Source organism: Channa argus, chromosome 19, assembly GCF_033026475.1.
Source record: "Channa argus isolate prfri chromosome 19, Channa argus male v1.0, whole genome shotgun sequence".
In the NCBI taxonomy this organism is placed as follows: Eukaryota; Metazoa; Chordata; class Actinopteri; order Anabantiformes; family Channidae; genus Channa; species Channa argus.
This window is the reverse complement of record NC_090215.1, coordinates 277,085-299,137: the sequence shown is the minus strand read 5'-3', so window position 1 is coordinate 299,137 and position 22,053 is coordinate 277,085. Positions and strand designations below refer to the sequence as shown.

Below are 22,053 nucleotides of genomic sequence, written 5' to 3'. Positions count from 1 at the left end.
TGTATATAATGTTTCCATTAGCGAGTCTCTGAGTCTGTCTGTCTGTTAGGCCATTCCAGCCAAAAGAGCATTCATTATAACAGGAATCTGCTGAAGGAATAGTAAGCTGGATAGACAGGTACATGGAGAAAACTAAGGGATAGAGAATAACAACACACATGTACCCTTGGATGACAAAGATTAATCATATGAAGGTAAAAGCTGCAAATGTAAAGCTGTGTGAGTGGGAGTCCAGCCCCATTATCTATATCCTGAACAGGATCTCAGGAAAAGCAAAGAAAGACACACACAGACAGACAACCGTTCACCCTCACATTCGCACCTATGGGCTATTTAGAGTCACCAATTCATATGATAATATGCATGTCTTTGGACTGTGGGAGGAAACTGGAATAACTGGATGAAGCCAACCAAGCACAGGGATAACATGCAAACTCCACACAGAAAGACAGTGACTGAGCCAGTACAATAATTTACAAAAACTTTATCTAAACTGCCAAAAAAGTCACCTTTAAAATTACTTTAGTACTTTTATGAAGGTTGGATAAACCATCTCTATAAACTAATCTAAATGGTCTCCAATGCTAAAGTCAGCTCCAAAACGATCAGAAGGCTGTTCCATCCCTTATTAATAAAACAGATTGGTCTCTCTAAGAGAAATACAGCTGTTGGTGCATAGAAAAAGTCTACAACGACCTACCCAGCAACAGATTCTCTGGGCTTTATTAGCAGCGCTGTGTTGGCTTATGTTTGGTCAGTGAACACAGAACTTGGTTTGTCACCTGGCTGAAATATGTCTCACTGTAACAAAGTTTTATGTATAGAGCGGGTAAATTAAGTATTGAATGCATCACAATCTTCTCATTAAATATATTTCTAGAGGTGCTATTAACATGAAATGTCACCAACAAACACCACATGTTGTAACAACCCATGCAATCCACACATGCAAACAAATCAAACCACGGATAAATTATGTGTACTAATGTGAAATGAAAAACTTTATTTAATTTAATACATTGTACAAAATCCTTTATTGTTAATGAAAGCTTCAAGATGTCTCCTGCAAGGACAAACTAGTCACATGCTATGCTCAGGTGTAATTTTGGCCCATTCTTTCACAAAAACGGTTTTCAAATCTTGAAGGTTCAATGGGCCTCTTTAGTTCTTTCCATAGATTTTAATTGAATTCAAGCCAGGTGATTGGCTTGTGTTTGGGATCATTTTCTTGCTGAGATGTTCTTTTCCTTTCGGTAGTTCCGTTTCAGGGGTTGCCACAGCGAATCATCTGCCTCAATCTAACCCTGTCCTCTGCATCCTCTTCTCTCACACCAACTAACTTCATGTCCCCTCTCACTACATCCACCTCAATCTGGAATCTATAACTTTATCTCCAAAACATCTAACATGAGCTGTCCCTCTGATGTACTAATTCCTGATCCTGTCCATCATCGTCACTCCCAAAGAGAACCTGAACATCTTAAGCTCTGCTACCTCCAGCTCTGCCTCCTGTCATTTCTTTAGTGCCACTGTCTCTAAGCCGTACAACATCACTGGTCTCACCACTGTCTTGAACACCTTTCCTTTCATTCTTGCTGATAACTCTTTTTACGAAACAACACACCTGACACCTTTCTCCACCCATTTAAACCTGTTTGTAAACTCCTCTTGACCTCTTTTCCACACTCTCTGTTGCTCTAAACCACTAATCCTAAGTACTTGCACCTTCTTTACCTCTGCTTCCTGTAACCTCACCGTTCCACTTTAGTCCGCCTTATTTACACACAGGTATTCTGTCTTGCTGCTGCTTACTTTCATTCCTCTGCTTTCCAGATCATACCTTCACCACTATAGATTTTCCCCCACCTGCTTTCTGCTCTCACTACATATCACAATGTTATCTGCAAACATCATAGTCCATGGAGACTCCTGTCTAAATTCACCTGTTAGCCTGTCCATTACTAGAGCAAACAAGAAGGGGCTCAAAGCGATAACCTCCACCTTGAACTCCTCTGTCACACCTACAGCACCACAGTCTTACAGCTCTCATACATGTCCTGCACCACTCTAACATACTTCTCTGCTACTCCAGACTTCCTAATACAATACCACAGCTCCTCTCTCAGAACCCTGTCATACCCTTTCTCTAAATCTAGGAAGACACAGTGCAACTCCCTATGACCTTCTCTGTACTTCTCCAACAGCATCCTCAAAGCAAATACTGAATCTATTGTATTCTATCTAGGCATTAAACCATATTGGCTTATCCCATGAGTTCAGGGTCGCCACAGCGGATCATTGTCCACATGTTGATTTGGCACAGTTTTTACGCCGGATTCCCTTCCTGATGCAACCCTCTCAAACTTCTACCTGGCTTGGACCGACCGGCACTGCACAGCTGGGGATTGGAAAGGGCCGTTGGGGGTTCACTGTCTTGCCCAGAGACACTTTGACATATAGCCAGGATTGGGGATCGAACCACTGACCCTGTGGTCCGTGGACAACTGCCTTAGCAACTGGCTTTATTATTTATATATAATAAACTTACAGAAAAATAATGCCAAATATATCACCCATTCGCACTCACAATTACACGCACAGACCGATGGGGGAGCTGCTATGCAGCTGGCCAAAACTCACTGGGAGCAACTAAGTTGGGTTTCAGTGTCTTGCTCAAGGACACTTCGACATGTGAGCAGAGGAGCCGTGGATTGAACCAACAGCTGTCGCCCCGCTCTACTGCCACCTCTCCTCGACACTTCCATACCTCCACAGGTATGTCATCAGGACCAACTGCCTTTCCACTCTTTATCCTCTTTAACACAGTCCTCACTTCACTTTTACTAATCTTTGCTGCTTCCTGCTCCACACCAGTGACCTCTTCTACGATACATTCTCTTTCATTTTCCTCATAACATACTCAGTAATGTTAGGATGGTACTGTCAGCCAAAATGTTAAATACATAGACTGAAAATGTTACACGCACGTTTCCTCACTATAATAAATGTGAATAACACATGCACAACATTTTGCACTAGAGTCAAATCGCAGTCTTTTTATACTACTATGTTATTGCATTAGGTATCAATTATTGAGGCCCCAGGGCTTCTACTATATTTGACTGACAGACGCTTGTGTCACAAAGGGGTACCTTTAGCCTAAATATGTAATGCCAATGGACTTGACAAAGTGGATGTTTCTGTCCGATCTGGGTGCATATGACAGCAAGCTGCAATGCATTATACCTGTTGTTCATAGATTTATATATCATTAAATATCCAATGCTGAGCCCTATTTACTACAACATTACGTTCACCAGGTTGTATTACTATCGTTACTCTCATGCCATTAATTGGTGGGTAACTCACTTTATCCAGGTTGTAGACTGATTATAAGCAGGACCTGCAAAAGGATTTGTCTGAAAGAATTTTGTATTGTAAAATGTAACATGACACCTGCATTCTGCTTTTGCACAAATCAAATGTCCACATATCCAGCTGCTCTCAGTTAGCTGCATTTAATTATGGAATGATGATTAGATGCGATTAAATTGTGCTAATCAAGAAAAAACACATCATAATTTTCACTTTATTCTCATCTTTATATCACCTTGATTTCACTGACATTTAGTCAAACTTTACCTATACCCTACAAAAGAGTTTTTGCATGTTACCCATAGGTACTTGAGCCAGTGCAGGACTCTATTGTCGGGTCTCTTTAGGCCCAGTGTCCCTTTGATTTTTGTCATCAGAAAAAGGGCTTTTGTTGCTTTACATTCACACACCAATGATGGCACTTGCCTGACCACCTTGAGAAACTTGAAGTTTATCTTGCCCAACGACACAACATATGGGCAGGAGGATCTGGTAATTAAATCACTAGGCCAATAGGTGGGGGATGCAGGATAGTGATGGAGATGTGAGTAGTATCAGGGACTTGTAAAAAATAAAAATGCTAAATTGCAATTGTTTAAATACATTAATTTCTTTACTAAAAGATATGCAAAAATATAGTAAAAAGATATATAAAAAATAAATAATCACTTCACTAACTTCATCCTTCCTCACAGCTGAACTCAAGCAAAGACTGTCAGTCAGTCTCCATGTTTTTGACAGCCATTCTGTTCCTATCAGCTTCCCTCTTTTTCTTAATTTTACTCACCTGCTGGTATCACATTGCTGATCACCAGTGGTGGATCAAGTACTTAAAAACTTTACTTAAGTAAAAGTACAAATACACAAACAAAAATGTATTCCAGTAAAAGTATTAATAATTTTAATAATAAAGGAAAAAAAATAATAAACTCTATTACATATACTTGTACTTTATTCCATTTAGACATTATCTTACCGTAAATGGCTTGGCGAATCCTTTTTCATCTTTGCCTGATATAATTTTGGCATTCTTTCTGGTTTCTCTCAATCTCTCCAGTGTTGGAGGCTTCACAAACACTATAAATGGTTTAAACTCTGCCGTCCGCAGGTGCTTTATAGTCTAAACAGAGACAAACGAGAACCTATTTAAATATAAAGGCAGTGATTAAGCAGAAATGCAAACAAATATTTATTATATTTCATATATCATAATAGTGGAGTGGGACCATCAGTGGTCTGCCTAATGTAATCGTTTAATTGAGGGTCACAGGTCAGGAGTCATAAGATCAAATTAGATTTCATTAGCCGTTTCTCAATATGTGTTCTACTCTGTACTTGTATATACTGCATACTTGTGGGCTTGTAAAATGCCACCAGTCAAAGCCCAAGTACATTTCTAATTCAATGTTCCAAAGTACAGATCAATTCTCCGGAATTTTTTTTGCTCTACCCATTTTATCGAGGATGCTTTGGGAGCAGAGTTGTGTGAACGTGCGGTAGCCAGGTATCTCAAAGTGCCTTGCGTGCCAACGAGCGGTCTCATCTTAGTCTTAGTCTATTGCACCACTTTATCAAGTTTTAATGTTTTTTCAGATGAGAAAGTTTCCCTGTAGATTTTTAATATGTTCAAACCGTTTGTAAATTTGATTGGATATTTTCTGAACGGTGTGACCCTTTCATTCAGATGAGATGGCGGTCATGTCTGCAGCCTACAGCCCAGCTTCTGAGAGGACCTGACTGGATAACGTCCACGGTCATTCCGGGAGACAACAGACAGTTGAAACTATGATAGTTTTACCACTAGGTCTTTTGTCGGTAATGTTTTAATGTATGTTATTTTTCACTTTGGAAGACAAAACATCTTGAAATATGTTGCTGCCAGTTTAAAGTAGATTTTATTGGATATTACAAATGACCTTGGATTTACACAAACAGACTTACATATTAAGGATTATATAAATGAAAATGTAAGAAGTGGCACTGTAAATTGCATTATATTTAATATTCAGGCCTACAAGTTTATTCTCATTAGGCACTAAGACTTGAGGAAAAAGCCAGAGAACATAAAGGAGCTTCCAATATAGGCAGTTGTAAAATACAGAGAAGAAATGGATGGTGGGATGATGCAGAGAAAGGCTTTGGGTAACTCACATGAGGCTGAACATCCAAAAGGCACACTTTGTTCTTGGAGAGGACAGAGCGTACCGAATCCAGGCTTGTCCCATAGTAGTTCCCTTTGTACTCACCATATTCAATGAATCTGAGTGGAGAGATGCAAATAGACTTAAGTTAAGGGTTGTTAGACTAGAAAACCCAACCTATATGTTTTGTTCCAAGGATTAATTTCTAATGCAACACTAAATTCCCTTGGAAGTAATATTAGAATATTGCTCTAATGTGTTTGATTTGTGTCAGCACACTCCTGAAATTTATCTACGAATTTATGAAAGAAATATTCAATCCACGGAGGCAGAGGAATTGCTTCTCAGTCAACCTATGACAGCAGCTGCCATCCAAAGTGCATGCCAGATAAGCCACAGAGCCCCTGATGCCAAGAAATCTTACCTCTATTAATTTCATAAATCCAGGAGAATTTTAGCCCACACAGCAACACAGCATGGGGTACAAGGAAACAAACTTTTTCCGCCAGATAATTATTCCCATTTTCACATTGAAAAAGCCACCTCTGTGTTTTACCTAAAAATGAGTGCAGGGTACTAACCAAATACAATGGCATTGCATGCTGGCAGTTTGCTTAGGATAAGTGTTGGACAGAATGACAGAATGATAGTATGACCAATAATATATTAAAAATAATAATTAAATACATAAATAAGTATGGTAATTGGCCATAAAAGAACATTTTACTCAGTGTTGACAACAAGGGTAAGCTTAAATCTCAACAAACTAAAGGTTTACTGTGGGATGTTTCATTTCGCAGCTTTTAATGAATTGTGCTTTGTTTTCTCTGTCAGAAGAGAATGTACATAGATTACGTCAGAGTACGCCAATGAAGGTTTGTCTATATTCAAAATATTTTGTTGGATTGTTGCCATTTTAACGCAAATCAGGGCTTCCCTTGGGAAAGTTATTCAACCTAAACATATGCATCACTATTTCTGGTCAGAGAGCATTGCTTCCCCTGCATGCAATGAGACATAATGCAAACAGGTTCATCTCCTTCTCTGCTTTGCTGCCTTGTAATTTCTGTATGGAGTGTCCCATACATCCATCCCACATCACAGCGGTGTCACTCACCCATCCAAGTCCAGAAAAACATTGCATGCCTTGACTTATACCACAACATAGTATAAATATACTGTCCTCCCTTTTTCTCTCTGCATGCTCTGACATGCTATTTGCACTTACCACAACAGGCTTCAATCTATGTTATATGAAGTGTGCGTGTGTAAGTAAATGTTTTGCATGTGCAACCTACTATATATCTTTTACCCCTTTAGCTTGTGTGAGACCAGGAGAAAGGCATTAATCATGCTCATGATTTTGAACTTGCATTTTCATTTGTTTGCCACAAATGTTAAGGGTCATGGGATGGCTTCAGAGAAGAGTTCTTGAGGCCACCGTCTGGAGATCTATTACCAAGTCAAGGCCTAGCCCTGTCAATTGTTGCTTGCACACAGTTACACAGATATGGAAGTAGAATAGTAGCAAAATTATTTGTTATGTGTACAGGGATTTGTTCGTGCGTACTTAGATTTGTGTGTCTGTTCTCGGATTTGTATTTCAGTCTTTTTGTGTGTCTGTACTTGGATTTGTGTGTCTGTACACAGATCTCTAACTGTAAATAATATTTCTGTGTATGTAAAATAATGTGCAAATGCGGAATGTGCAAACTCAAAAAACTAAATGTAAATGTCGAATTATCTGAGAAACAGTAAGTAAAAGTACTGTAAAGGATCACTATTGGCTGTGTTTTTAGAGGTGGAATTTTACTACTGTTGCCGTCTGCAAGATTTGTGTGTGCATAAAGCAATTTGTCTTTATTGGAAGGTTTTCCTTTCCCTCAGCTCGGGCTCCCAGGCTCACCCTTACAGGCTGAGTATGGTTCAGATTACAATTTTCCTTACAGTCCGTGCTCAGGCTTAGTTAAGAACTCTGAAGATCTGAGGCTGGTCAGTAAAGCTAGTGCTTAATGGAGGAGCGCAGAGCCACCACTACATTCCCACAGGTGAGTCTCACCTTTACCTGTCTTTGAGTTTGCCGTGATGTTTTGCTCATGAGCTTCTCCTGCTCAGCCAAACAGCGTTTCTAGTGTTTCTGTTCCTGACAGCAGTGTTAGCTACAGCAGATAACGTTAGTCGATGCAGGGAGGTAAAGAGCTACAGCTAGTGTAGCTAACAGCGAACAAACAGCAAACAGTGTGAGCAAACTTTACTCCTAAAAGTGCTGTTCAGTGGCAACTGCACTCATGCTTGAACAAGCCTTTCAAAGGAGAGGGTAAACATCTATGAGAACTACAAGCAGAAGTAAAGTTTCCACTGAACAGCACTTTGAAATAACCATGACCTGGATGACTGAGAATCCCCACAGACCACCAACTTTACTGGTTTTTGGAACATGATCGTCAGCTGTTGTGCAGATCACAGGGTTTTAACTCATACAGTGTCATGTCCAGTGACTGGACCTGTGTTTAGTCAATCTAGTTATTGCAGCTTTTATGGCCATTAACTCATCAGTGAGTCATTGCAAACATTTTACTCACCAGAGTTAACCTTACATCCAAAATGGTGTAATCAAAAAACGTCATATTTCAACATCAAGTTGTTTATCACAACACTGACATATGTCAGAAAACTGTCAATCAGACCTCACCGACTGAAAAGTATTGTGACTTTATGACTGATGTTTCCTTTTATTTGGCATAAACCAAGTACATAATATAATGAAAGGAGCGAAACTTGGTTACTGTGTGGATTGTACCACATTAGTTTCTCCACAGAAATCATCAAAAAGGCTGTAATATGATTAAATTGCTTTCTAGCTATGGCTGCATAGAGTAACAGTAATGCAATACACAACTATACCCATCCATTATATCTTCATAGTATTTGTATCTGATAGGCACAGATACAAATACGCCAATGCTAATCTTTCTGCATTTCAAAACTGGTTTATTTACTGTAGCTCCTCTATTCCACCTCGAAATAGAGGAGCTAATACAGGAGCTTTTTTACATATATGTACAGACATGTATCATTTATTGAGTCTAAGAGGGACATCTGATCACGAGGCTTCATGATGAAAAGACTTCTATGTAGTTGTAGGGTTACTGGACTTGTATTTTTTGGATGCAAATTGTACAACAAAATAAATTTTTAATGTAACAAGTGATGTGTGTCCTGTTTGTAGGCGGTTCCTTCATGGGAAAGCTGATGCAGAAACTTGCTCACCCTGACACAGTTATCATGGATGGATTACTGACGCTGTGCACAACTGCACCTTTTAAACTAAAGTTGATAAGCAACCAGGTTAAAACTGGCAACAGGTTACCGGAAACACCCTGCAGTACAGCCTACTTTCACAAGTCCAGCAACTCTACAACTACATATTAGTCTTTTTATCATGAAGCCTCAAAACAAAGTTGTTTTTTTTTTTGCTGAAAAAAAAATTATCAAATTTTATATTATTAAATAATTACTATTGCCAACATTATTTAAACCTTTTTTGTCATTATTTAAAAGACTAAAAGCACTAGTATCAGAGCCACTGTGTGAGAAAAACACTAAAGTAAAGTCAAAATGCTCTGAGAAAAAATATGGAACTAAGATGTAATTAACATTCTAAAGAAAAGTATTAATTTCTAATAAAAATTTAATAATGTATTACATAAATGTAAAAAACATTTCACAAATAAATATTTTAAATTATTTATTGATAATTTACTATACTATAAATTACAGTGATACTTTCTCCATCGTGGCATAACCAAGTGAGAAGTGTCAAAACTGGAATCACAAATTGCAGCATGTGCAATTTTTAAGGTTTGCTGTTATAAACATTGTTTTTATTAATATTGTCAGTGTGGGTGTCTTTTATTTATACCATTCACAGCTTTGCTTACTTATTGTTGTGGATATCCATCTCAAAAAGATGTCTTGGAATAAAGTGGTATTCCACACCGTCACTCTCCTGGTTCCTTTTGGCCCGACTGGTGTCTGGGAGACAGAAGAATTGATTACCTCAAACCCTGGTCATCTGACTTACTGCTGAGGCAGAAGGGAATCTGTACTGAGCACCTTTTTAACATGCAGAGGAGACTAAAGATTTGTGACTTTGTCACCAGCCACATACAGATGTTAGAAAAAGAGAAGGGGGTGGCCAATATAGCTTTATTGTAAAATAATGTTGACTATATAGCCCCCTTTAGAAACGTGTAAGATACCATTAATTCTACATTATTTTCTCACCTGTTTTGTGACAAAGAAAATAATTACAGCTCATCTGTTTATTCTGAAATAATGGAAAATATCAGTAAGCTTGGCTTGGTTTTAGAGCATTCAGTGCCCTAGTCTAATTAGTGTTCCTCACACAACTGGTTAAAATTTTACAAGTCAAATCAACAGTGAGTGTTAAACACATCCATGTGTCCACTGGAAACAATCAAACATAAAAAAGTTTAATGAGAGACAGGTTTTTTGGCATATGTCTTTTGGCTTCCTTACGTGGGATGGACACACTGAAGTGCTGAGGGTCAGAAATCAGCAGCTTCCTCTTAAGCTCATTCAAGCCAACACCTGTGGGTCCTGCACAAACACAGAATAATATAATATATAATATTATAAAGACAATTATGAATGAAAAGTCACAGAATCCATCCCCTCATTGTTAATCTTAATAACAACACATGCTTTTCCTACTTTGGCAAGTTCAAACATCGAACATCAACAAAATTAAAACCCCAAATAGGGATGGTTTCCAGTACCAAGCCTCTCGTCAATCTTTTCATTATCTTTGTTAAAAAGTGCCTCTAGAACAGTGGTTCTCCATCCACCTGTGCTTGTTTTCCAACTAACCTTGTACTACCCACTGCTGATTACCTGAGCAGGTAAGTTAAGTCAATTAGAACCTGGAACATACCAACTGAGATGAGGGAGGAAAGGGGGAAGACAAAGTAACTAGTATCTTCAAGCTTCTGATAGACTAACCACACTTGATAAGGTAATCGGTGTGTAGTGCTGAGTTAGTTGGAAAAAAGTACAGTTGGGGTTTTTAAGAACTGAGAACCACTACTCTACAAAACACGACTAAAATGAGAGCCTATGAGCATGTAACGCTACAAGTTCTCTGCTTGCATGAGAGGAAGAAAAAGCAGAAGACCATGGGTATACAAACTAAACAAAGCAGTTAATTTACTATTTTCACACCAATCTGGCTCACCACAGATCGAATATAACTACTTCAAACCAAGAATATGTTTGATAACAAGTTATAAGAATGGTACATGCAGAGCTGGCTCTAGCCATTTTGATGCCCTAGGTGAGAGAAACCACCAAACAGCCATACAACAGACCTAAAAGGTTTACTTGTCGATCAAATATACCAGCACTCAAACACACAAACTAAAATACCAATAGCAATAAAGAGTAATAAATTAAATTGTATGAGCCAACCAGGGTTTCCTCTGTGTTTGTTTATGTTGTGTATTGTAAGATTAGTTAGATTAAGATGTACACCTATATATGTGTTACTGATTATGTCTTTAATGACATCATATGGCCTTGATATTTGCCTTTGTAGTTTATCTTTTAAGTTTGAATGTCTTCTAACAATGCATAAAAATGTTTGTTACGAAACGGGAAGTTTATTTCAGCTATGGAAAGGAAGAGTGACAGTAACTGGAGCAAAGGAACTGACAAGTTAGTGGGACCGCAACAAGGTAGAATTGAAAGGTGTGTAGGTGTGGAGGCACACAGTTTCTTACGGTGTTCTGTGGATTTAGGAATCACTTTGAGAAACTTCTTTGATGGAATTGATTTGTGAACGTGTTTGTGAAATTACCATTCGTAAACATGTATTGCAGGATTTGTCTGTTATAGGCTAAGTTGAGAAACGTGAAATTCAATAAATGTTTTGCGTTCATTACACAATGACCTTAGAAGTGGATAATTGTTGGACCACCAGATACGAGTAAGGTCGCCTCTACAGAAATAACATAAATAAAACCGGAGTTCCTGTACGTGTTTTGTAAATGGTAAATGTTCTGCACTTATATAGCGCTTTTCTACCTATTGGCACTCAAAGCACTTTACACTGCTTCTTATTTACCCATTCACACTCACAATCACACACACACTCATACACCGATGGGGGAGCTGCTATGCAGCTGGCCAACACTCACCGGGAGCAACTAAGTTGGGGTTCAGAGTCTTGCTCAAGGACACTTCGACATGTGACCGGAGGAGCCAGGGATTGAACCAACAACTGTGAGATTGGTGGACAACCGCTCTACCTTCCTGCGCCACAGTCGCAGGAGGACACATTTATAAAGTACATGCCATAGCTAACCTGTGTGCATGGAGGATTCATCATTAACATGAACAAATTGAAATCTATCAGATAAGATTTAAACCAACCTAGTGCAGTTCCTTTAATCCTAATTTCATGTTCCAGTCTCTGTAATAAAATGTTGTGATCAATGGAATGAAATGCAGCACTAAGATCTAAGAACAAGTATAGAGACAAGTCCATTATCTGAAGCCATGAGAAGATCGTTGGTGACTTTTACCAGTGCTGTTTCTGTATTATGATGAACTCTAAATCCTGACTGAAAGTCTTTATACAAATTATTCCTATGAAGGTGATCACATAATTGTTTAGCAACTACTTTTTCAATTATTTTAGAAACAAAGGGGAGATTAGATATTGGTCTGTAATTGGCTAAAACACCTGGGTCAAAACAGAGTTTTTTAAGTAGTGGTTTAATTACAGCTACCTTATAGGCCTGTGGTACATAGCCTGCTTCTAAAGATAGATTGATATCTAATACCAATGTATCTATTAAGGGTAACGCTTCCTTGAGCAGTCTAGTTGGAATAGGGTCTAGCAGACATGTTGTTGGTTTAGATGAGGTAATAACTGAAGTTAGCTCAATGAGATCTATGGGTAAAAAGCAGTTATTAATTTTATTCCCATCTGTCTATTCCTGTTTAGTTCATTAGTCCCTGTTATTTTACCCTCTTCTTACATGTGTGTGTTAGAACTAGTTATGGTCTCGTCTGGTCCCTGGGTGTTCCTTACATTGTGTCTGTCTTGTATGAGTGCACCCCGTTGTTTGTATAGCTGTCCTGTCCGTAGTTCACTCTATTCATGTATAGTCTGTCATTTAGTAAAGTTTAGTTCTGTAAAGTTTATTACCTTCCTGTTGGAGTGATTTTCAGTTGTCTTAAACCCTCCTGTTTCCTTATTAATACTCTTTTCTTTATACCTCCTCTAGCTGTCTCCTTACTTGGGTCCTTGTAAACTACTTATACAAACTGTAACAGTGTACTCTTTTTCTTGCAATGTATTCTCTATACCAACAAGTTTTAGAGCACTTTATATCAAACTGTTAACAAGTTCCAACGCAAGTTTTCATTTACCTTTGATCAGTAACCTTTGTGAGTACTTGTCCATGTTTCTATTTTTAATTGTTCCTGGTATTTTTCTAGTGCCTCAAATGTCTTTGTGTACTATAGTTTTTCTTCTACTTCAAAACAAATCTACCCATAGGAATGAATAAAGTAACCCCACATTTATCTAACCTATCCCAGGGTTGTTAGTTGATCCCCCAGCTCCTCCTGTTACATGACAAAGTCCTTGAGCGAGACACTAAAGCCCAACTAAATTGCCCCCTTGAGTGTATGCCAGCTGCATAGCATTTCCCCTATCTGTGTGTGAAGAAATGTTTGCTTGTGAATGGGTGAAGGAAAAGCAGTGTAAAGCACTTTGGTACCAATAGATAGGAAAGCCCTATTTAAGTGCAGACTATTTAGCTGCTCTGTGTTAAATCACCTGGATATTCTATCACATTCTCTGTGGGGAAACAGACAATGAGTGGGAAAGGAGAACGCAGTAGAATAATGATGTATCCATGTCTCCAAATCCTGAACATCCATCAATCATTTAATGCGTGGACACAAAACTGCAGACTGAAACTATTTTTCTTTCCCTTTTAGAAACTTGTGGACACAGGTTTTGACTTGATGGAAGTCACTGAATCTGTTTTCTCCCTCTGTTTTATGTTACTTGCTTGTCACGGAAAGCCGCCCCCAATGTCATTGTGGTTGCTACCAAGGAGCTACACACCAAATGGTTGTGGTTGCTACCAAGGAGCTACAAACAAATTCACACCCTATGCTTTCCTCCTTCTTCTACATCCAGTAGCACATGCTTTTAAGTTCTACTGTGCAGCTGCTTTTGAGTCAGTAGGCTACACACATGCTCTAATGTGGATTCAAAAGGGAGAAAAATAGAGGAAAACACCCCTCACCCTGTTTGGGCCAGTGGCACAAGACATTCTGTGGTTACCGTCTCACATAATTATGCACATGGTCAAGGGAAGACAGCAAAAAAGAAAGCTGAAGAGAGGGAGTTTTGGGAGTTTTAGCAAGAGGAAAAAGTCAGAGAACCTGGGAACTGAGTGCTTGGTGATTTATTAGGAAAATACATATAGTTAATTTTGATTTCTTTATTAGAGCAGAGGGGTAATGCAGCAGTGCTAGTGTAACAGGGTTGTAGACTGATGTAGATATGGAGGTGCAGAGCATGGTAATAGAATTGTTTATGAGCACCATCACAATTGTGCAGCCTCCCCAGGACGCCATAAAGCTTTTCATATCAGAAGCTGTCATGGACCAAGCTTTTGTAGCTACCCTTGAATTGAATAATAACCCCTATCCGCTTGATCATAAAAACATAACTTTGTACATAACTCCCCTGCTTGATGCTTGTGATATCAATGATGCATGGCAGGCATTCTTCAAACTACCTAGGACAGTGATTAAAGCTTATTGCAGCTGTACCACTGCCTGCTAAATGCCCAAAAGGCCCACCACCATGTGCAGCAGAAATAAAACAACCACAATCCCTAAATATCTTTGTGCATTGTTTGATAATAGACAATGACCCAATAGAACAACAGCCTATAAATGTGAACTCAAATAATAAAAAAAACCTAACTCTCCTAATTTTTCAGGACTAAAAGTCTTATTTACATTGTACTTGGGTTTCTTTTCCTTTTTATCACTGTAGCTCGAAGGGCTAGAAGGTTAATTGTTGAATAAATTGCCTGTAAGTGGAAAAGTGAGCGTGAAGGTTGTCTTTCTGCATATGTTTGTCTGTGTTGGCCATAAGATTGACTAGACACCTGTCCTGGGTGTACCCCACTTTACGAAGCATTTAAAGCAAAAATAGGCTCGGACCTCCCACCGACCCTATACAGGATAAGCTGTTACAGATCAGCTGTGTGTGTCTCTGCTCACTCATTTCTTTTCAGTCCCACTGGGACTCTGCTGTGACCCAAAACATCACAGCCAGAAAAGAGAGAACAAAGTCAGAAAGCAGTGTTTTCTTACTATACACTATATTTTTACGTATACAATTGAAATCTGTGCACCAGGCTTCAAAACTAAATTTGGGGTAGAGGAGAAATCACATTAGTCTTGTGCTTAAGCAGGGGGATTTCCAGTAACCAGGTTTCGTAAATGCTTCTAAGCTCCATTTCACGATTGCCAGAGAAAGTTGATTTTTCAGAGCAAACTGATTAAGTGCATGTAAACACAGTCATTAGGTGATACTGTGGACCTAGAGTACTGAAAAAAAAAAAAAACTCACTCACTCAATTCTTCTGTTCAGTCTGCTATTAAAACTAAACATCATGGACAATGCTTTCTGCTCCTCCCACTAAATTCTCTTTGCGTTACGGCCCTTGCTGTATGTTGTTTTGTTGGTGGGCCAATTGTTTGTAAGAGTGAGTATTGGTCTGCTCAGGCTTAAGAGCCAACCAGCCATAGGTCTATTCTGCTCTTCCTCAAATTTTGAAAGTTTGGTTCCCAACAGCCAGGTTGGAAGCTCTGTCACTCGCACTTCATTGTCTTTGGACTCCAAAATTTTAATTGAAATTGTGTGTTTGAAATTTTGGGATTGTTGGGTCCGGTGCCAATGCACTTGTTTTTATTGTATATTTTATATATGTAATAGTTATAAACGTTGAATTGTAATTAGTTCTGAAGGTGTACGGGTGAACTATATTCATATGTAACACTGTCTTTATGTCTGTTTTTTGGAGATTTTTCGAAGGTTTATTTCTCCTAAGGAATTAATTAGCATTGCCTTTTGTGCAATACATTTACATTTAATCATTTAGCAGACACTTTTATCAAAAGCGACTTACAAGTGAGGTACAAGGCAAGCAAAAATCTAAGTCAAGGAGAAAACATCAAAGAAAAGTCCTATCAGAAAAGTTTTCACAGTTTGCGAGATGCAGAACAGAAAAAAAATTTTAATTCATTTTTTTTAAGAGATTTAAGTGCATAGGAAGATGCGGAAGAGTTCTGTTTTCAGCAGTTTTTTGAATATTGGGAGAGAGTCTGTTGAGCGTGCAGAGTTTGGTAGCTCGTTCCCAAGCAAAAAGTTTTGCTTGGTGTCTTCTGTGCGGTGCTGGAACCACCAGACGTCGTTCGTTGGCAGGAAGGATTGTAGACTTGAATTGATTGTAGACTTGCGAGGAGCTAAGGGAAGCCAGTGTAGAGATCTGAAGAGTGGTTTGACATGGGTCTTTTTTGGCTGATTAAAAATGAGGCGAGCTGCTGCGTTTTGGATCATCTGCAAGGGTTTTATTGTCCATATCGGTAACCCCATCAACAAAGCGTTGCAGTAATCGAGACAAGATATGACCAGCACCTGTACAATGAGTTGGGTTGTATATTCCGTGATGTAGGGTCTGATCTTACATCTTCTTTATGTTATTGCCTTGTTTTACCCTGAGTTATATCTCTTCACTTATCCACATAATTTGTAGTAATAGATTTTTCACATTATTGCATTCTTGCTCCCCAGACTGGTTTGTGGACAGGTGGCCAACAGCCTATTTATCTTGTACAGTTGGGTGCCAGGGATTACATCCCTTTATTTTATAATTTCAAAAAGAGCAAAACAAAGTTTTTTTTCAAATATCATCTTCCATCAATCTTTCATTTGTAAAAACTGTTTTTTGCAGTCATACCACTGTCACTATTGAAACGCTGATCAATGATCTTGTAATCTAGAAATCTGTAATAGAATACTCTATAGTTTACTTGACAAAATTAACAAACTGCTATATGTCCAGGAACCTTCCTGCGTGTCTTCTCACTTACTCAAGCTCCCATGGCACACCACATCATCCCCATTCTTCAAAAATTGCACTGGCTCATCATCCCTCAACAAATGCATCTTAAATTCCTGCTGCTCACACACAAAACTATGTCACTGATCTAATTCATGCTGTCCTCATCCCTGAAAGAGCGCATCTTGATCTTTTGTTTCGCAAGCTGGTCCAACTTGGCCTTGCTTTTGTCTGTCAGATTTTGCAATGTATTCTCCATGGCCTTGAGACTTGGCTTTGCCTGTCGTTTCTCCACGCTGTCTGGATCAACTTCTCCTTCCAATTATTAAGTAGTGTTTAGCCCGTGTAGAGAAGGTTTCTTACTACTTGGCCACTTACTAATTTATAGGCGGTCTTACTCAAATCTAACGCGCCAGCAAATACTTCACCCCGGAGATCGTTGTACGACTTAACCAATAACGGATCATTTGTACATACAAATTTAAGTACAGTAATCTTACAAGCATGTTCGCAAACAGCTTCATCAAACAAGTTTCTCAAAGTATGGCTGAACTCTCAGAATTTTGTAAGAAACCATGTGCTTCCACAGCTACATACTGAACCTTTTTATTCTACCTTGTTGTGGTCCACACCACTTTGTAGTCAGTTCCTCTGCTCCAGCTACCATGTTACGTCTGCTCCCTTTAGTAGCTGAGCTGAACTGAACTCTCTTGTAACGAAATCATTGCTATCGTTGTTTCCTTGAAAACTGGACAACAAACTTAAAAGGTGAACTACAAAGGCATCGGTACATATACACATAACCCAAGACACAATACAGTACAGTTCCCAATACATACTACATAAAACTAAAACTGAGGAAACCCTTGGTTGGCATTATTATGTTTGGAGAGTGCTCTGAGCGGTTTTAATTAATTTAATTATTAATTATAATGGCATATGACTCTGAAAACTGAGGTTTTGTACATTTTTGGAACTATACAACCTCATATTGATTAATTGTCTCACACCTAAGTAGCAAAACAAAACAATAGCTTTAAGAGTGAAAGAAGATGGGAAGAAATTAGTTTTCATTTAGAAAAATTAGGGGACTCAGGAGAAACGAAGGTGAGAGGGAGGCAGAGAAACATAAAGCAGATGTTTACTCAGCTCTCTGGTTTGTTACAAGTGAAATTCCAAATGTTTTCCTCCAAATTATGAAAGTTAATTGAAAATATTTACATTAGCATGACAGATGGCAGAGGTTCAGTGTAAAGCTGTGAAACACTATCACGAATAGGCTTCTTAATTAGTAGCAGGCCTGATAAAGTGCATGCTTTATGTGGCATATTTTAAGTGACCCATGGCCTGGTTAATCAGGCTGGCAGCACTACTCTGTAAAGAACATGCATGAGAAAAAAGAGAGACCTTGTTGATATTGCTATTCATTCCTAGATTAAAACTTGTTCAAATAATGCCATTGGAAAATCTGAAATGAAAGATCTAGGTACATCTTTTTCCTAATGAATAAGAATAGATTGGAGGAAAATGTGTAAGGTCTGCTCCATTATTAAGTGCTAAAAGGCTGGATGACTGTAAGACGGCACTGTGGAGCTCATTTTTAAGCTAAGGGTTGTGGGAGGCCAGGGTCAGCCCCCCCGGGCATATGGAACCACAAAACTCTTGAGTGACAGTAGTTGTTTTTGTGATATGTGACCTTGACAAGAAATTTTATTAAAATCTCTATTTAGTACTCAGTTTAACAGCGATTGAGCCCCCAAAGTATGAGGTCAGCAGAAAGTATAAAGTCAGCAGTGAGAAATATATATATATTTTGCTTTTTGTTTTTTCCCCTGCTCTTTACTCACCTACTAGGACCACCAGCCTGTGTTTAGCTCCACTCTGCCTGCGGTATGGAGTGACTTCCTCGTATGTAGGCACATCGGCCATGTCGTACTTGTTACTCTTCTTACACTCATACATGGACTTATTGGTCTTCTTCTCCTTCCTGCTGAGACGGAAGCTTTTTCTGAACCCAGCTGACAGTCAGGATGACATAACGGAGGAGATAGAAAGACACACATTCATTTACACAATTAAAAAAAGTATGGGTATAACTTCTAATGCATTTCATACCTCGGCCAAATACTGTCTAGATTATCAAAATGTGCCACAAAATGTTAAATTACTGCTATTTAGTTAATAGTTATTCACATAAGAGTATAAATTACAATAGATTTAAAATGCAATTTAAGATAGTGGTGAGCGATATTTTGCAGGCCTGTAAATGTGTATCATTTAATATTTTCTCTTTCAGAGAATGGTTGCTTCATGTCTATGGGTTTATTTGTAGACTGGTTTATGGTGTGCATTATGTCCTCAGATTTCTGTCACAGAGGCATTTTTTAACATATCTATTCAAGACTGCAAATGCCTTTATCTGATGATGTATAACAATATCACAATAAATATGTACTCCTAAGTTGGGGACTTTAATTTATATTTGGTTTGTTGGTAGGTCAATTTGTGAAAAGAGATCTTCACATCCCAGAACATGCTTTTTCTGTTTTCAAAAAAGATTTGAAAAATTCCCACCTAAAATGTCCACAACATTCTTCAGTCATAATGCTTTGGAACATGCACATGTATGTATAATGGTACACATACAAGTTCTGAATTGAGTGTTAGTTCCCCTGAGAATTTTTTAGTTTATGTTGTATATTCAATTTCTTCTCATTGAAATAAACATGAAAATATTGATTTTTATCGTATTGAAAGCAAGTTAAAACTAAAAATCCACTCTGGTCAGTCATTTATTAAGTATACCACACACTACTCTTATGTTTTTAATCTGACAAGCTGCCATTGCACTGAATCAGACCAGCATCCTGACTTTAAAAGGTTAGGCAGGTTCTCAGGGTTTCACTACAAGTTTCAGTAAATTTAACAGGTAATGTAAACTTGCATCACTCAGCTGGTAAATGACCACCTGTTCCCCCAAAATTTCACATTATCTTTAAATATTTTTTCAATTCAGTTTAGTGAAAGAGAAACAAAAAATAACCTGATGTACAAGCAAGGTGAATATGCACAGAATTGCTTAGAAGTTGCCAGCGTGACTGGCAACTTGTTTGACATTATCTTATAGCCTAGCAGAAGATGTAAAAGAAGTACGCACATAAAAATAATTGTAAATGGTCTGCACTTATATAGCGCTTTTCTACCTCTTGGCACTTAAAGCGCTTTACACTGCTTCTTATTCACCCATTCTCACTCACAATCACAGACACACTCATATACCGATGGCGGAGCTGCTATGTAGCTAGCCAACGCTCAACGGTACCAAGTTGGGATTCAGTGTCTTGCTCAAGGACACTTCGACATGTGACCGGAGGAGCTGGGAGTTGAACCAACTACTGTGAGACTGGTGGACAACCGCTAAAAAAAAAAAAAAAACAATCTACAGGGATCTACAAATTTTGAATAAAAGCCGCTTATATGGGCACAAATATTCTGTGGATTACCATGACTGCTACTGAAGGAAAGATGACAACTATAAGAAAAATAGAAAGTGCAGTAAGATATATATATTCAATTAAAGATTCAATTAAACAGCCAGAAAAAAATTAAAAACTAGAACAGACTTTGCTTGGCTGACAACCTGCATTATTTGATCACAGCTTTAACAGCTTTAAAGGTTCCTGCTTGCCCTCCACCCACCCTGTAACATCTGCATGCTTGTTCTGTGACTTTTAGAATTATGATTTGAAATGTCACTGTGCCTATCCCTACAGATTCTGATAATAGCCGATTAAATAAGATAACTAATTTAAACTGCTGGTTCTTCTCAGGCTAGCTCTCCCTCTTCATTACAGCTAGTATTTCCTGACACTCTCTAGCATTTTCATCTTAACCAGAAATATTCAATAAAGTTGTTAAGGTGTTAACGTATGAATGAACATATGCTATACACTGCATATTCAATTACAGTACAGGTGCATGGAATTGTTTGTTTTGATTGTTATAAGGTAACACTTTATTGTTCCCCAAGGGGAAAATACAGGTGCCACAGCAGCAGACTAAAAATTACATAAAAAATCAGAGAATAAAATAAATAGCATCTTCAATGATATGTACACGAGAAGCAACAGCAATGCTGAGCAATCAGGCAAATTAGTCTGCAGTTATTTAGGTTGGTTGAGTTTGCTAGAGGCAATGGAAACTGAAGTCCAGTGACAGCAGAAATAAAGGACCAGTAGTGCTCCTGCACAAACCACGGCTCTTTCCAGCCAGAACGCATTCTTAACTGAATGTTAAGCATGTCCCGATGTGATGCTTAATCTGCAGAGATGATTCATTCATTTTAATGTAGAGAGATTGTCTCAGATTTTATTAGTGCTTCATTCCAGCTATCCACCTACATTTCTTCATCATGATGAACAGGTCTCTTGAAAGGTTTCATGTCTCTCCTGGGAGACATGAAGTCCTCACACAAATGCAGAATATTCAGAAAGATCACATTAAGTTTACTTCTGTCCTCACACTCGTCTTTATAAGAGTGTATCTATCTACTCTAATGGTGATAATGTTGCTCTATACCTTCAGTCTATGAATTTCCACCGCAATACACAGAAGATTACGAGATTACGCTTACGAGATGATTGTTGACAGTTTGAAACTTTTTTTATAAACCAAACAATTAAGAAACAAATTAAAATATTTCAGTTGCAGCATTGTTGTAGACACTGTACAACAATGACAATTTAATATTTTTACAATAACATTCCACTATAAACTGGTCAAAACCAACACCATTGAGACATAATTTAAATTGTGTCTTTACAATGAGCCTGTGTTTGTGAATACATTAGTGTTTAGCATTTTAAGCTCTGCTGTATGTAATTCAATTCAATTCAACTTTATTTATATAGCGCCAATTTACAACAAAGTCATCTAAAGGCCCTTTACAGAATAATGTCCAGACTACACAAGTATGTAGAAGCAACCCAACAAATCCCCCTTGAGCAAGCCCTAGGCAACAGTGGAGAGGACAAACTCCCTTTAACGGGAGAAACCTCCAGCAGAACCAGGCTCATGGTGGGCGGCCACCTGCCTTGACCGGTTGGGGTGAGTGGAAAGTGGAGAAAGAAAAAAAAAGAGCAACGAAAAGCAACAACAAAACAACAACTAAAAGCAACAACGAAACAACAAGAAAAGCAACAACAAAACAACAAAAAAAAGCAACAACAAAGCATTGTACAGGTTGGTAGGACACAAAATTAATGGCATACAGTGGTGACAAATAAATGTATAGAGAAAAGCTAGTTCAGGTTGAGTGAGCAGTTTTAACTATAAGCTTTATCAAAAAGGAAGGT

The 22,053-nt window shown here is 38.3% G+C and overlaps 1 protein-coding gene across 4 annotated transcripts in view; it reads right to left on the bottom strand.

Moving 5' to 3' along the window:
- The window catches only part of mpp7a (MAGUK p55 scaffold protein 7a), a 135,572-nt gene that overhangs the window by 13,817 nt on the left and 99,702 nt on the right, over positions 1-22,053 (bottom strand). For all 4 annotated transcript variants that reach the window (XM_067485904.1, XM_067485905.1, XM_067485903.1 and 1 more), the window contains 5 exons: positions 18,547-18,717; positions 10,059-10,139; positions 9,458-9,551; positions 5,527-5,635; positions 4,352-4,495 (listed from right to left, as the gene is read on the bottom strand). In XM_067485904.1, the coding sequence (XP_067342005.1) occupies positions 4,352-4,495; positions 5,527-5,635; positions 9,458-9,551; positions 10,059-10,139; positions 18,547-18,717 (599 nt within the window). The remainder of the gene's footprint in view (positions 1-4,351; positions 4,496-5,526; positions 5,636-9,457; positions 9,552-10,058; positions 10,140-18,546; positions 18,718-22,053) is intronic.